The sequence below is a fragment of the Apium graveolens genome, chromosome 10, assembly GCF_009905375.1.
Source record: "Apium graveolens cultivar Ventura chromosome 10, ASM990537v1, whole genome shotgun sequence".
NCBI classification, from domain to species: domain Eukaryota; kingdom Viridiplantae; phylum Streptophyta; class Magnoliopsida; order Apiales; family Apiaceae; genus Apium; species Apium graveolens.
Genome location: NC_133656.1, coordinates 195627083 through 195645088, shown reverse-complemented (window position 1 = coordinate 195645088; position 18006 = coordinate 195627083). Strand labels below are relative to the sequence as shown.

Here is an 18006-nt window from a genome sequence, read left to right as displayed (position 1 = left end):
AATATATGTGACTCTCTAGAAATTTCTTGAATTTTAGATGTCCCAACTTTTGATCTTTCAAATGTTTATCGGATAAGTGACTCATAAGTGATAAGTTGATAAATACTTATAAGTTATATAAGTGTTTGGATAAATTAACTTATAAGTCAGAATTTTTATTATTATTGAACCAAAATAAATAATTTTTAAATATAATTATCTTAAAACTTATATTTTAAATTATATTAACATTAAAAATATATATTTTAAAACTAAAATTGATAAAAAAATAAAAAATAAGTTGAGAAAAAGTATGTCGTTACCAACATTCAACTTGTCAGCTTATAAGTTGTAAATTCAACTTATAAGTTGGGTCGATAAACACTGTTAATAACCTCTCGCAGACTTATAAATCAATAAGTTGACTTATAAAATTTGACAAACGGACCCATTACTTGAAAAACAATTAGACAAATTAAATTAGTTGGACAAATATTTTTAATTGACTCTGGATAACACTTGAACACAGTTTGAAAAATCGAGCATTTCGAGACGAACAAATTTTAAAAAAGTAACACACACTCCTTCCTTTAATTACATCACCATCTTTCTCTTCTCTCTACAAAACCTTGGTCTAAAAACACACCTGATCGATCAATTTACACACAGTTGACACACACATATAATATGGCTATTTTATACGCGGTGGTTGCTAGAGGCACGACGGTGCTATCGGAATTCAGCGCCGTCAGCGGGAACACCGGCTCTGTTGCTCGCCGGATTCTAGAGAAGTTGCCGTCTGAGAGTGAATCGAGGATGTGCTTCTCCCAAGATCGATATATTTTTCATATTCTCCGATCTGATGCTCTTACTTTTCTTTGTATGGCTAATGACACTTTTGGGAGTTAGTAGTCTCTTCTCTCCCTCCTCTCCTCTCTTTCTTGATCTCTCTCTTTTTCAATTGTATCTATGTACTGTTTTTAACTGATTGTGTAATTGAGCTTGATTAGCACAAGATACGTAAACTTTTAATTGCTTTGAAATGATGATATATTAGTATATAAAAGGAAATGTTTTATGGACTTCATGTGTGTCATACTTCGGAAGTTCGTACTTCTCTCTTTCAAAACATACTTGTGTATTATTCGATTTTATATACTTATTGTTGTAAGTATGTGATACTGATGATTAAGTTTGTTTAGGGGCAGGTTTTTGGTAATCAACTTGTTCACGAAATCATGTTCGTTGTACTGCAATTCTCGAATTCATTCTTCTGCATTTTTCGATTATATTGTGCAATAATGTTATACAAGTCAGGTCTGCCGTTATGTATTACAATGGTGTCTAACAATTAAGTGGTCTAAACTGGACTTTTGCTTATGTATGTGTGTGTGTGTATATATATATATATATTTATGTAGGAGAATGTTTACAGAGTATGTTTCCAGTTATTTATTTTTTAAATTATATCATAAGTCACCACTCACCCATATCATTGCGTATGTGAGGGTGCATAGACATTCAATCAGTTCTTAGTTTAAGGTAGTACTTTCTTGTTGATTTTTACAATTCTACTTAATTCGGGAATTGGGTGTATCACTTCACATGAAAGGAGTTATTATGTAAGGTTTTAGTCTCCATTTATCTCTATTTTGAGTTCATAACCAAGAAGAGAGAGTAGACAATGTAATTTTTTTTCAAGTCATATACTGTACTTGTACATCCAATCATCAAGTGTCGACAATAGTGGATTTTTTATCATTCAATTTAATGCAAAGGGAACAACATTTTGGGCGAGGAAATGTCACTTTATAGAACTGATATTTAATTGTTGAGGCAATAGTAATGGCGTGGTTGTTTCTCGTAATTATACTTTCTGATTTTTACCTTTGTACTAAATTATGACAAAGTATTATTTTACTATATGGCTCAGGGAGAATTCCTTTTTCGTACTTGGAAGATGTTCACATGAGATTTATGAAGAATTACAGCAGAGTGGCATTATATGCACCCGCTTATGCAATGAACGATGAATTTTCAAGAGTTTTGCATCAGCAAATGGAGTTTTTCTCCAGTAACCCTAGTGCTGATACAATAAACCGTGTTAGAGGTGAAGTTGGCGAGGCAAGTGCTTTCTTCTGTCTAGAAATTGAATATCTTGTTTCATATTTGATATGTCACATCTGTGTTAAATTAAAATAATTCTTTCCGATTAGATGTTTCTTGAGTTTTGTAAAATTTGCAAAATTATGTTGCCTTGTTGCACATTTTAGTTATTGAAGTATGCCATAAGTCTTTGTTTGGCATCTGAACTGGTAAAAAATACAGTATTTCATTTCATCTCTAGATGTTTGGTTGCGGAAAGAGATAGTATTACCCCATAAAGAGCAACTTTTTGGAATTTTTCTTTGGCTAACATAATCCTTTAACTCAATTTATTACTACTGAGGTGAAAATATTGTACATACGAATTTAGTTATTTAATGCATCAAAACCCATTTAATACTGAAAATTTTATATTTTTCTTGTTTTGATATTTAAAAATTACATATGCATGTACAATATGTTTCGTAGTGAATCTAGTGAGTTCAATTAAAGGGTTATGAGAACCTTAAAAGAAAAGATGATACGGAATCAAAAAGAGTTGTCATAGCTCCTAATACTATCTCATACGTACACACATTTTTTTCCAATAATATATCTTGTGCTTCCAGTCATCCAAAGTTATCTAGAATCCAGAACAGCGACCTTACTGGGATATCGAAGTATAGTAAAATTTAAGTAGCTTTGCATCTTCAACTTAATCACCTGGGTGTCTTTGCCTTGTCGTGGATGATTTCATAATTTTAACTGGAATCTCATTATATCTCTTTCATCTTCATCCTAGTGACTTGCCCCTCCCTCTCTTCCTATATTTCCAAATGGGCGAGTATCGTTTTATAGCAAATTAACAGGGCTGACAAATTGCGAGTATTTAAGATTATAAAAACTTAGTGGACAACTGACTTTCTTAACAAATTTACATCAATGATGCTCTACGAATTAAAATTTAGTCATAAATTGTATGTCAGTAGAATCTCGTGATCTTGTATACAATTGGGTTAAATTTTTAGTAGAGTAAATTGCTATACCCCAATAATCATATTGACCTCGGATAAGTTACCTAAGGGATTTATTAAACATTAGGCACATTTTTCTCACACACACATATGCCATAGAAATAATTAGCATTGAATATCAGTCAGTTCTCTGTTCTACGGTTTCTTGCATTTTTCTTATTAATTTATCTGTAATTGAGCAGATTGTGTGTCTCAATTATATTGGCCAAATTTATATTGGCCATCTCAAACCTTTTAGCCGAGTTTCATAAATGATCTATTTTGTGATGGCCATGTTTTTTTCCTGAGATAATATATTGAGATTGAAGGATTATATCTTAAATAATGGTAGTCTGCCTTCAGATACGCACAATAATGGTGGATAACATTGAAAAAATACTGGAAAGAGGTGATCGGATAGAGCTTCTTGTTGACAAAACTGCTACCATGCAAGACGGTGCATTTCACTTTAAGAAACAATCAAAACGCCTTAGAAGAGCTCTCTGGATGAAAAATGCAAAGCTTCTGTAAGTACTATATGATATATCTTTTGCTAAGTACGTTTTGGATATTAGAATGTCTTTGGCCTATATTGGCTGGTGCTCTGCATTAAACATAAACTTTAAATAAATGTGTTACCACTTGATAATACATTGGCAAAACCTTAGATTGCAACTGGCTCCTTAAACCATTACTCACCTTTTGCAGCTTGTTATCAACCCTTTGCCACAACTCTGAGCTTTACAATAAATGATAATTAATAATCATTCTAATCACAACTCAAAAGATAACTCCTTTTGAGATTGACTTTATTAATAGAGCCATGAATGAATTGTATTAACGTATAAGCTTGTATGATATTCCTCATTATCGTGTGTTAAAAACCAGGAATATTGTCACCTTGTATGCCAAAATATAAATGTTATCCAGTTCTAGTGCTGTATTATGTTTTCTAAATGAAAGATAAAACCTCCATAATCCTGTGTGTGCATGTTTGTGAATTGCTATTATTCAATAAAAGGTAGAAGTTTATATTTAAAATTTTTACTAAGGATGTTTAACTTATTCATTGCAGGGCTTTGTTGACATGTTTGATCGTTCTGTTGTTGTACATAATAATCGCGGCTGCTTGTGGAGGCATCACTCTTCCTTCTTGCAGATCATAACATTTTGTCCAGAGAATCATGATAGTTAAACCCTTCAGTTATGCACCTTGCTTTGTGTTGGGAAATCCTGAACTTCCGAACAGTTCAGATTATCAGGAAGTATATTATGCTTGGTAGCAGATTCCAGAAGTTAATTATTTTGTTAAAGTCTTGGTGCAGTATTGGTGTACAAATTGTGTTGATTGGTCATGCTATTGTTTTCCTTCTCCTGTTTATGTTCTGTAAATGCTAGAAATTCTTATATACCCCTGTATAAAAATAATGCTTATGTGATACAATGGTTGGTTTTGTCAAAATATTTTTAATGATCTCTCACCATTTATTGACAAGAAGAATGTGTTACTTTTTTATGAAAAAACGAAAGTCAGGAGCAGTTCATATAAAATTTTATTATTTGAAAATATTTGGAAAATGGAGTTGTGAAAATCGTCAAGGGGGGCTGAAGCAGAAACTAATCTAGTCTGTAAGACTGTAATAGCCCTTGTATATATACACTAGACTTTTTTTAATTGAATAAAAAAATTATTTAGTAAATAAATGTGACAATATTAATCATGATATTTTATTACTTGCACATTTTGGGGGTAAAAAATGGTAATTGCAAGAGAAAAAAGGTAAAGTGATAGATGAAGGAAGGTTTGGGAACAAGAAAAGAAACCAACAGCACTACTTGCAGCTTTCAGCACAAAAATAGATTTTATATAATTTTACAACTTTTTTATAAATATAGTGGTACTGTATTGGACAGTTATTTTTTTTTGACAAAATCGTACTTGCATTCAAATTAAATCAAATTCCAGTACACGAGAAAGGAAACCAGGAGGAATGACGTACCACTTTCGGTATAAAATATGTAGCTCTAGCTATTTTATGTGTCATACATACAAACTGAATTAGCACTTAATTTATGTCACCCACTGTGGATCCAAATAATGATTCACCAGGAGCTTTCTTACATGCCTACGCTAATGCTTTCGAATCAGTTTCAAACACACATTTTTCATACTCCATCTCAATAATCCAAGACAATGCTTCTTTTAATGTAATAGCTTCCACTTCCCTTGGTGTCCAAGCCCCCTCTACTTTCTTGCACATAGCTCCTATGAACTCAACCTGTGCATCCCTTATAACCGCACCACAGCCAATGCTATCCTGAAACACTGCTGCATTCACATTAATTTTGAACCATCCCTCAGCCGTTTTCTCCCACTTTCTTGCTCCACCTTGCTGTCGACCTCCTACATCCCTTATCTGAGCTTCCCTCCACTCTTTCAACAAATGATTAGTTGATGCCATGACACCAAAGACAGACCCATTTGTCCTATCCCAAACCCATTTGTTCCTTCTGTTCCTCAGCCCCCAACTTACCATTCCTATTTGCACACATTTTTCCCGTGAACAACTGTCAAACACGCCATAGGAAATTAATAACTTTACATGGTAGTTTTAATGACCATAGCCTGGTCCAGAACTGTTTATCTGCATCATCAACTTCCCCTTGCAACCATCGATAGCCACTCTTGACTGTAAAACCCTGCAAGAGATGCACGTATTCAGTTACAAATTTTTTGTAGGGTCTTGAGTTAATTTTTCGTTTGTAATGTCAATGAAGCCAATAAGGTTACCGGAACCACCGGGAAGTCCAACATAAAGTGTGCCGGACATATTTGAAGCTGGTGTTTACAAATTTATCCGGCGAGCAGTTATCATCGGAAACGGTTGTCAGGTTTCTGAGAATCAGAGCATTGGTTTAGTTCAAGCTTTAGGTCTGTCTGAAAAGCATGTACTATATGTAAGTTGGTAACTCTTTTTTTTTTTGACAAGTTCATATGTATTTTTTGTTGTACACTCGGTCCCTAGAAAGCGATGACTACCTTAGAAGAGAGGTTTATTAAGCGCGTATAGGCGCTGCATTTAATAAAAATCAGCTTTAGATGAGAACAACAATCGCAGGATTGGCGATGTATATAGGTCTACTCCCCATCTTTTAGCACAGGTTCTATATTTCTATAGAAGGACATAAATATTGTTTAAAGCATTGCTCATAAAGAGAAAAGTAATTGAAATACATATATAAAAAAACTTGCATAATGTTTGTTAATATACTGTACTTGTCTTACTTCCAGATGTAGTTACAAAAATATACAAGGCCATAGTGTATACTTGAGCATTTTGTGTATTTTATGCCCAGAATTGTTCTAGATTACCGTAGAAGTTAAAAACACATCTTTGCACAGTCCTCTCAAGTCTCAAGCGAAGTTGGTTCAGTAGTACATCTTATGATCAGAAATTGGAAGTGATGCATTAAGTATCAGTTAATTTCTACCTTCAACTTTGTTAGATTTCCACCCTTTTATATGCATAGTGAAAATAAAATATATCCCATTTCGACGATAATATGCTAGGTAGCACTATGATTTCTTATTAACCAATAATCCAATATTGATGCAGTCTGGTAATACAATCTGGCCGTCACATGTAACTTTTAGGATATTTTAAAAGTTAGTGTTATGCTTTAAGTGTGATTTGCATCTTGATTCTGGTAATTTATTGATATATTGAAAATGTAGCTGATTTACTAGTAATTAAAGCATCTAGCTGTAACTGTGTACCTTGGTTCATCACTAAATCTCTCCTACTATGAGCTTGTTCAACTTTAGGCATTCCTTTGTAATACTGATATGAAGTATGCCTGCCCAATTCTATTCTTTATTACATGAGGCTTCAGTGTCAGTGATGACTATACATTTTATTTTGGGTTAATCCTTGCAAAAAATTATTTGTTCTTTTTTTTCGATTGCTTTTTTAAAGTAGTGTAACCTCGTAGTCTTATTTATAAGTTGGTATGAGACCTGAGATTTTAGAAATTATGTGATCTCTCAATTCTCAATTCACCCACATCCTTTATTGCTTCATCATGCAATTGTTTATCATGAATTACAAGATTATATTCTCCCATGTGCCCCATTGTGCGGCTCTGGCCTTTGGTTTGGTATTGTAACGCTGGTTATAAATTTGTCAATTTTGTTTAGCCTATTAGTCACTTTGTGTTTGTTGCAAACCTGATGCTTCAGCACACCATGGTAAAATCGATACGACAAGTATCTGCTATCCACTGTTAAGAGTGCAATTTCTCGCTTGGATTGGTTAGGAAGTATGGCATGGTTATAGTCTTAGAGATATTTAGTTTGATTAACCACATTATGTTTACCTTATAGGCTATAAATTTACAGGCATCTTTCATGCTGTTTTTGATGTAAAACACAAGTAATATGAATAAATTACATTTAACTTCCAGTAAAACCTGACTGGTCCCATCTTATGCAAGAAATTACTTTTCATTTAAAATTTGATCCTTAGCCACTGGATATTAATTTTAAAATTTTGGGCAATGTTAACAGCCAATAATCAGTAGGTAATGGTGACATATCCTTCAAAAAAAAAATGTAATTATCAAATTCGATATCTCAGTTTGTTTTAGCTAGTTTCCATATAATTAGTTAAAAGAAGACCTTGCAATAATTTCTTAGTTTTACATATTTCAGAAAATCTCAGCATAAAGTATTTTCGATATAGGGGGCTAAGGGTGGCAGAGACAACTGTAACTAGTTTTTGCCTTTCTGTTATCTTCTGTATCAGGACTATGATTTGGTGAGTATACCTGGTTCCATGTTAAAAATTTGCAATTATGTATCCACTGGTACTAAATTACAACCCCGGTTTGTTTTGGTCCATGCCGCTACTTGTTGCAACAGACTGAAGTTACATTTTTGTGCTCACTTTTGTTGCGAGAGTTATTTTTAAAGGAAAGTCATAGATCCCATACCTTTTCTCAATGTTATTGCAGATTCAACATCCTGTTAGAAAATGGAAAGTTTGAGGCATGTTTTAGACATGTTCTTGATGTAATTTCCTAAAACTAATTGTTGGAAGTAGTTCCTTGTTATGAGAACTTAAACTTTCATGTTTGGATCTAAGTCATTTTCTTAGTGTAATCCATAAAGAAATTGAGTTTAAGTTAGTAGCTTGAAATGTTTAATTAAAATATTTACTGACTTATTAGATTGTTTTAATGTGAATATTGTATCCGTTGATGAACAGTGTGGATTATCCGTTCAAGTTCAATTTGGATTATCCGTTGATGCTCAATGTGGATTATCCGTTGAAGTTCAATTTTGATTATCCGTTGAAGTACAATTTGGATTATCCGTTGATGCATAATGTGGATTATCCGTTGATGCACAATGTGGATTATCCGTTGATGCATAATGTGGATTATCCATTGATGTACAATGTGGATTATCCATTGATGCACAAAATGGATTATCCATTGATGGAATTGCTGAGTGCATTATCTATTGATGCTAAGTGTAAATCCTGATGGGCTAAATCCTGATGGACTAAATCCTGATACCGACTGTTACGTTTCTGGAAATATTCATTAAATAGAATTTAAGTCAGAATATTTATTTTAATTAATGTAATATATTCAGTTATATTTTGGGATGTAATATATATACTGAACAAAACATTGTGGAATATAGAGGTTGATTGACGTTGAAATATACATACGTAAAAACCCTAGCTATCATCTTCTTCCTCTTTTTCTCTCCTCCAAACTTATACAGATTAGCATAGGTTTTTTGGCGACTGAGGTCTGATCGCTGTTTGTACATCGAGTTGCTGTGAACCGGTGTGCTGTTGCTGTTTTATCCTGGGAGGGTTATTGCAGTCTCTGAACACAGTAAGTGAGGGCAATAAACTCTTCAAGAACAGCCTCTTCCTCTCGAGGGATTGGCGACTCAGCTGTGATTGAAAGCTTCATTACGCTAAGCTTTCTTTCCCTTCTTAATTTTCTTTTACAGTTGCTAATTATATTTTATTTACGACCTTCGTGTTTTATTTTCATTATTGGTACTATTGTCTTGTTCTTGTTATTGATTATATAACTGTCTCATTGTGTTAGTATAGTAGTTATATACTATTGTTGATACTTTCCCAACAATCTTGAAGAGTTTATTTGTTATATAGCTATTTAACGAGATGGTTAACGAAACTGATACTCCTGTTGGTGAGACTCCTGTTATTGTTGGTTCTGGAGTTACTGCGTCCACCATAGATTGGACCAAGTACAGATTTCCACAACCTATTGATTTATCGGGCATGCCGGATAAATTCAGTGGGGGGGCTTCTTTTTCTCGCTGACAGAAAAAGATGAAGCTCTGGTTAACGGTTAAGGGTCTATGGCCGGTGGTACAGTATGATCCTCCTGTTGTGGATCAAGAAAAGCCTGAAACTATGACTGTTTATGCGCTATGGGCTGAGAAGGATGGGGTGGCTAGGGCTGCCATTCTGGCTGCTTTAGCGAACACTCTGTTTGATGTTTATTCATCGGATGCTTATAGTGCTAAGCAGTTGTGGGAGAAGCTGGACCAAACCCATAATACTGATTCTCAAGGTCTTGAAAAGTATTCTGTGGCGAGGTTTCTTGAGTTCAAGCTGGTGGATACCAGGTCCATGACTGAGCAAGTACATGAGTTTGAGATGTTGGTGCATGCTTTGGGTGAGTCTGGAATGGACTTACCTGAGAAGTTTAAGGTGATGGCTGTGATTGAAAAGCTCCCTAAGTCTTGGGAGGAGTTTGCTCTCTCCCTAAAAAGACAGAAAGGAGAGATCACATGGACAAACCTTATGCTGGACATCTCTGTGCAGGAACAACACAAGTCCAAACAAGGACATGTGATGCCTGTTGAACATGGGAGTAGTTCGAAGGTGAACGTAGTGACTGTTGGGCAGAAAAGGAAATCTGTCAGTAAGAAGGATAACACTAAACCGAAAAATGACAAGAACAAGGCTAAGAAACCAAAGGCAAACAAACCTTGTTGGTCTTGTGGACAGGCTGGTCATTGGAGTAAAGACTGTCCTGTGAAGAAAGCAAATAAAGCTGTAGTGGTAGCTCAAGCAAACACTGTGCTTGGACTTGCAACCACTAGTGGGCCTGTGGCTAACATGGTTGTTGGTGAGGTTGTTGCCTCTGAAGCCAACGACGGGTATGTTAACTACAATCCTGAACTACTTTCCACTTATCTGTCTAATGAATGGTTGATTGATACTGGAGCTAATGTGCATATTTGTGCTGATATTACTCTGTTTGTATCTTATCAACAGATTCATGGAGTGACAGTGACGATGGGGAATGCTAGTGCTGCTCAAGTGCTTGGAATTGGAAACGTGAACCTGAAGTTTGCTTCTGAGCGGATTCTATCTCTCACTAGGGTGCATCATGTTCCCTCTATTCGTAGAAACATCATAAGTGGAAGCATTTTAGTTACAAATGGCTTTGAACTTTCTCTGAAATGTAATAAAGTAGTTATTACACATACTGGTACTTTTTATGGCAAGGGTTACTTGTCTGACGGTTTATTTTTAATAAATGTGGAGCCTGTTTTGGGCAGTTTTATTAATGATAGTGTTGCACCTTCTGTTAATTGTGTAGAATCATCTGATTTGTGGCACTTACGACTTGGTCATTTAAATTTTGGTGCTCTAAAGAATATGATGAATTTAGAGTTGATTCCAAAGCATGCCATTGATAAGAAAACTAAATGTCAAGTATGTGTGACTGCTAAATTAACAAGGAAATCATTTCATAATGTTGTTAGGGATTCTGACTTGTTAAATTTAGTACACACAGACATATGTGAATTTGGTGGTGTGTTGAGGATCATTGTAGATATTTCATTACCTTTATAGATGATTGTAGTAGATATTGTTATGTTTATTTGCTTAAACATAAAGATGAAGCACTAGATAAATTCATTATATTTAAAAATGAAGCTGAAACACAAACTGGCAAAGTACTTAAAAGGTTGAGGTCAGATAGAGGTGGTGAGTATACGAGTACCTCATTTAATGAATTTTGCGCAAGCAATGGTATAGTTCATGAGGTGACTCCTCCATACACACCTGAGTCTAATGGGGTGGAAGAGCGAAAGAACAGAACTTTTAAAGATATGATTAACAGTATGTTGATTAATTCGGGGTTGCCTAAGTACATGTGGGGAGAGGCACTGAATACGGCTAGCCATATTCTGAACAGAGTCCCTCTGAAACACATGGATAAGACTCCTTATGAATTATGGAGAAAGCGTAAAACTAGTTTGAGTTATCTTCGTGTGTGGGGGTGCCTTGCCAAGGTGCTTGTCCCTGAACACAAGAGAAAGAAACTAGGACCGAAAACTGTTGATTGTGTCTTTCTGGGCTATCTTGAAACCACAATTGCTATGAGATTTTTGGTTTTAAAATCTGACATAGATGGTATTGTGGCGAATACGATCGTTGAGTTTCGTGATGCAACATTCTTTGAGGATGTGTTCCCTATGAAGACTGGTATACCACAAGATACTTCTGATGATGATCCCACTCGCACATCGAGTTCCATTCCCGATCATGTAGAAAGGATGACGAATGTGGGGGCGGATCCTAGTAGTAGCTCTACTCCTAACGAAGTAGAGGAACCTAGAAGGAGTAAGCGTGCAAGGCTAGTCAAGGACTTTGGAAGTGATTACATCACTTACAATATCGAGGACGAATCTTTAACTTTCCGTCAGGCCATGGATTCTTCGGAGTCAAGGCACTGGAAAGGCGCTGTGAAAAGTGAGATGGACTCTATTGTTTCTAATGGAACATGGGAGTTAGTCGATCTCCCTCCTGGGTGTTCTACTATAGGATGTAAGTGGATTTTCAAGAGGAAGTTAAACCCTGATGGTTCAATAGATAAGTACAAGGCTAGGCTAGTTGCCAAGGGCTTTAGGCAAAGAGAAGGAATTGACTATTTTGATACATACTCTCCTATTGCTAGAATGACAACAATCAGATTGCTTATTGCATTGGCTTCCGTACATGGTCTTATCATCCATCAGATGGATGTAAAGACAGCTTTTCTTCATGGTGACCTTGAAGAAGAGATTTATATGGATCAGCCTGAGGGATTTGTTGCTTCTGGTAACGAGAGGAAAGTATGTAAGTTAGTCAAATCCATTTATGGCCTAAAACAAGCTCCTATAGACTGGCACAAGAAGTTTGATGAAACTGTTTTGAGCTTTGAGTTTTTAGTTAATGAAAGTGACAAGTGCGTCTACTATAAGGTTAGAGGAAATGAATGTGTGATTGTGTGCCTATATGTGGATGATATTTTGTTGTTTGGAACCAATATTGAAATTATTAACGAGACAAAGAGTTTCTTAAAAAGGCATTTTGAGATGAAGGATATGGGTGAAGCTAGTGTGATTCTTGGTATCAAGTTGACTCGATCAACAGATGGAATAACCTTGACACAATCTCATTATATAGAGAAATCTATATTTGAGAAGTATGGTTATTCAAATTGTAGAATCGCTTGTACTCCATTCGATCCTAAAGTTGGCCTTATCAAGAATAGTTCAGGTATTCCTGTGTCTCAGTTAAGGTATTCTCAGATTATTGGGAGTTTGCAATATCTTGCTAATGTGACTAGACCAGATATTTCTTATTCTGTGTCTAAGTTAGCTAGATATACAAGCTGTCCAAACAAGACTCATTGGGAGGCACTAGATAGAGTTCTTAGATATCTCAAGGGAACAATTTCTCTTGGTTTGCATTACCGGAGATTTCCGGGGGTACTCGAGGGGTACAGTGATGCAAGTTGGATAGCTAAGAAATCCGGGTCCAATGAAGTGACTGGATATGTGTTTACCTTTGCGGGTGGAGCAGTGTCCTGGAAGTCTTCTAGACAGACTTTGATTACTCGGTCTACTTTTGAGGCTGAGTTGTGTGCACTTGATGCCACGGGGACGGAGGCTGAATGGTTACATGGACTCATGAGCATGTTACCTGTAGTAAGCAAGCCGCTTCCTGCCATTTCTGTTCATTGTGAAAGCCGTACAACTATCGATAAAGTCAGAAGTGTTAAGTATAATGCTAAAACAAAGAGACACATCCAAGTTAGGCTTAAGTCTATAAGGGGTCTTGTGTCTGATAGGATTATTGCTATAGAGTTCATAGGAACTCAGAATAATATAGCTGATCCGCTGACTAAAGGGCTTGAGCATGCTGTAGTCCTTAAGTCTAGGTTGGGGAGGGGACTGATAACCCATCATAATTCATCAACAGCGGGAACCCAATACACCTGAGAGGAGATCCCTCGAAGTGTATTCAATGTGGTAATAACAAGTTGTAAGGATGAATTGGTAGTACCTCTACCATATACATTTAGATACTTATGTATCTAAGTCTATCCCCTGTAAACCTTTAGAGGTACTTAGACTGCTAGTTAGCAAGAGTTTTAAACAAACTCTGATTGTAACAGTTTTGGATCAGGATTTAATAAATTCTGATTGACCAAATACTGTGTCAGAATTTGTAAACTCTGAATGGGGTCATGTCGAAAGACGAGATGTTAGCAGTACATCTTTGGAGATGCCCAGCTAAGAGAATGCAATTGTGTGGTCGCAATTAGAGGAAAGGGTTATTCCTTGAAGCATTCGACTAACAGGATCGAGACAAGACCATAATGTCTCTAAGCCGTAGATCTGACCATAGCCTTTGACTTGTCGTCGTCTATGGAGTGTGGTTACACTTCACGGATAAAGATTCAAGGTGAAATATTCCATCTATATCCGGTAGCCATCGAAGTAGAGGACTTAGGAGGGTTCAAACCCGGGAGGGTACCGACTCTGAAAAGCAAGTCATGATAAAATCTGATATGCAATTCTGTATGGATTTGTGGGGGATTGTTAGAAAATGGAAAGTTTGAGGCATGTTTTAGACATGTTCTTGATGTAATTTCCTAAAACTAATTGTTGGAAGTAGTTCCTTGTTATGAGGACTTAAACTATCATGTTTGGATCTAAGTCATTTTCTTAGTGTAATCCATAAAGAAATTGAGTTTAAGTTAGTAGCTTGAAATATTTAATTAAAATATTTACTGACTTATTAGATTGTTTTAATGTGAATATTGTATCCGTTGATGAACAGTGTGGATTATCCGTTGAAGTTCAATTTGGATTATCCGTTGATGCTCAATGTGGATTATCTGTTGAAGTTCAATTTTGATTATCCGTTGAAGTACAATTTGGATTATCCGTTGATGCACAATGTGGATTATCCGTTGATGCACAATGTGGATTATCCGTTGATGTACAATGTGGATTATCCATTGATGCACAAAATGGATTATCCATTGATGGAATTGCTGAGTGCATTATCCATTGATGCTAAGTGTAAATCCTGATGGGCTAAATCCTGATGGGCTAAATTCTGATACCGACTGTTACGTTTCTGGAAATATTCATTAAATAGAATTTAAGTCAGAATATTTATTTTAATTAATGTAATATATTCAGTTATGTTTTGGGATGTAATATATATACTGAACAAAATATTGTGGAATATAGAGGTTGATTGACGTTGAAATATACATACGTAAAAATCCTAGCTATCATCTTCTTCCTCTTTTTCTCTCCTCCAAACTTATACAGATTAGCATAGGTTTTTTGGCGACTGAGGTCTGATCGCTGTTTGTACATCGAGTTGCTGTGAACCGGTGTGCTGTTGCTGTTTTATCCTGGGAGGGTTATTGCAGTCTCTGAACACAGTAAGTGAGGGCAATAAACTCTTTAAGAACAACCTCTTCCTCTCGAGGGATTGGTGACTCAGCTGTGATTGAAAGCTTCATTACGCTAAGCTTTCTTTTCCTTCTTAATTTTTTTTTACAGTTGCTGATTATATTTTATTTACGACCTTCGTGTTTTGTTTTCATTATTGGTACTATTGCCTTGTTCTTGTTATTGATTATATAACTGTCTCATTGTGTTAGTATAGTAGTTATATACTATTGTTGATACTTTCCCAACACATACAAGGTCAAGTCTGAATAGGTTCGACCTGGTGATCACCCGCAGCATGATTATTACCCTCTGACTCCTAGTGTGCAGGAGCGGATTCCTAACTTTATCAGGAAGTGGATAAGTCCACGTGAACCTCCTGATAGGAATGCGGTATAAATTCTGACTTGTATACTTTTGTAATACTGGTACTGTACCTAATTGCATGCACTTCCTACTACCTGTATCTGATGTTAATGACAAACAGGTCCTCACTGTAGGAGCTCTTCATCAAGTTGATTTTGCTTCATTCTGTGTGAGTGGCTTGAAAAGAAAAACATGGAGATAAAAGAGTCCAACAAAAAATTTTAAAACCGAATAATAAGCTTAGAAATTATTAATATATAATGCCTAGAAAGTTCAACTTTTTTAGTTGAATGAAATGTGTTGAAACTTTCCTCAATAGAAAACAAAATAGTGGGGTTTTTGAACTTATTGGGTATTTATATAGATCAAGAAAGTAACATTGTTTCAGGTTCCTGAGAAATACTTGTAAAATTAACATTTTAAGTTAAATTTAGCTGCCAGTTGCTGCTGTTATGATGCATACTGATTATAATTTGTAGGAGTTCTGAGTTTGTCTGCATATATGCACATGCATCGTGTCTATGTGTGTGTGAATATAGTTCTAAAGTTGAAATGTCTGCTTTTTGACAAGCAGGTTTCCAACGTTGTACTCAAAGAACTTGGAAGTCATCCAAAAGTTTTTATATGGCATGGTGAAGGTACACTTCATATTCATGGTTACTATTCTATACCTTTTAAACCTGACTAGCTGTGAGTTGATCGTCAAGCTTATTGATGTAAATTTCATTATTTGATAAAATTCCAGAACCAAATCCACACATGGGCAATCTAGCATGGGCTGATGCTTTCATAGTCACTGCAGATTCATTCAGTATGCTGAGTGAGACTTGCAGTACAGGGTATGCATGATGAAATCTGATGTATTTACAAAAACTAATTTTTTGACCGTAAAAAGCTATAAATCTTATGCCCTTGGATTGTTGCAGTAAGCCTGTCTATGTCATTGGCGGTGAGCGTTGTACTTGGAAGCATGGAGAGTTCCACAAAATGATCAGGGAACGAGGCCTAGTTCGTCCATTTACGGGTTTTGAAGATGTAAGTTGGCTTCCTGAACTTTCAACTTTACGCGTAGAACATTTGGCCTAGATTTCAAATTATGTACCTTGTGCTATTTGTATTTCATTCTGACATCTAAAAAGGTCTTTCTATAAAAACTAAATGGATTACTTGTCTACTTTTGAATGTTTCACTAGCAGTAATATTCTGTTTGGAGTTCAAACAAACTGCTCCCAGATTTTGTTTTTTGAATCATTCACCATCATGATGGTCCCTTTTTGCTGATAAAAAAAGGTTAATCGTAAACATTGGTTCTCTTTGCGAGGATAACGGAATGTTGCTTTCCTCCACTTTCTTCAGCTATTTTTACTCACGTTTTAGTTACATTGTTTCCTTTTTGTGTAGTTTCATATGTTGATTTCACCTTTTCTGGCAATCTCTTGAATGTATGTTCAAATATCTGATCCTCATAAGTCATAACTCTAGGTTACAGTACAGACTATTTTTTTTTGGGGCAGTAATTTCTTTGTTTGATGATTTTAGATCATATTGTGATAGGCCTTTAATGTTTATTAATCGTGTTCCTTATCCTTAATATAGATTTCAAAAAGTTGAAGCTATCCGCCACTCAATGATACTGCAGAAGCAGCCAACCGAGTGCGTGAAGCAATTGCAGAGCGAGGATGGAAATTACGGCCGTAGAAAAAAGTCTAGTCGCGCTGTTGTTGTCTTTTAGTTGAAACAAATTTACCCTCTGAGTCAGGTTCAGAATAACAGGCTAGTTCAAATTGTGTAGTAGTAGTAGTACTGAACTTATGGGGTTTTGTTAAACATTGCTTGTTTATAGTTTTTTTACTATACGAAATCCGAAACTTGTAGAATTATGGAATAGACTCGCTAAAAGTGATGCTACAAACATTAAAAGGTAAATATAGGTACAATCTCTATAATCATCTGTTGGGCAGGTGGTTCCTGGAAAAACATTTTTTTTAGTACTAGTAGCTTTTGTAATCAAATATCTCCCATTGTGCGCTTATATGCACTTAAAAACTTTTGACTGCTAAATTGCATTGTACATATCTAAGATAATAAGCGAGTGTTGTAAATCAAATATATATCTGCGCCTTTACTCTGTTTTCAAGCAAAAGAAAACGAGAGCGTACGTTTGGTTCACGGTTAATGATCGCTTCACAGAAAGTCGGGAATCCGTACTGTATTAGTGTTTGGTTGAGCAGTTTATCTGGTTTGGGATGAATTCTGGATTATCAGTAATTCATTCCTTACAGGCACATTGAATTTCATCTGATTCTCATCCTCATTTTCCCACCTGCCCTTCATTACTCATTTTTACTGATCACATTTATAAATTTAAGACCTCCCACAAGAGTGGAGAGGTTGGAGAGGGTGATAGTACCTACTGGAGATTATTGTATTCCGAATAAAATTTATGGATAAAATACCCCTCCTTATTTGGTAAATACAGACGCTTGATATCTGTTTAGTTAAGCATTTCTTATAAATTTGATCATGGTCAGAGAACCTCTGTCATTTTAAAATTTGGTTTATAAAATAAACAAGACATGCTTGCGCTGGTTCAGGTGGAACAAGTTAGCAACAACTCCTCTTTTGTTAGTGCTTGCGCTGAACCCACAACAGGGTACCATTTAAAATTAAGCTTGCACTAAACTAATCCATTACTTCTAATTCTCTATATAAACCTAATCAACCTATCATTGTAATCACCATTAACAAGGCCTT

The 18006-nt window shown here is 35.6% G+C and overlaps 2 protein-coding genes across 2 annotated transcripts; one reads left to right on the top strand and one right to left on the bottom strand.

Moving 5' to 3' along the window:
• Positions 1-517: 517 nt before the first annotated feature.
• Positions 518-4541, top strand: LOC141693165 (vesicle-associated membrane protein 714). The gene is made up of 4 exons (XM_074498182.1): positions 518-883; positions 1913-2103; positions 3441-3604; positions 4153-4541. The coding sequence occupies exons 1-4, from the start codon at positions 667-669 to the stop codon at positions 4241-4243; spliced, it is 663 nt and encodes a 220-aa protein (XP_074354283.1). The 5' UTR covers positions 518-666; the 3' UTR covers positions 4244-4541.
• A 662-nt stretch (positions 4542-5203) lies between these two features.
• On the bottom strand, positions 5204-7211 carry LOC141691547 (uncharacterized). Its single transcript, XM_074496277.1, has 3 exons — positions 7143-7211; positions 5698-5777; positions 5204-5645 (listed from the first exon to the last, which is right to left on the bottom strand). Exons 1-3 carry the CDS (start codon positions 7209-7211, stop codon positions 5204-5206), a joined length of 591 nt encoding a protein of 196 aa, XP_074352378.1.
• Positions 7212-18006: the final 10795 nt, after the last annotated feature.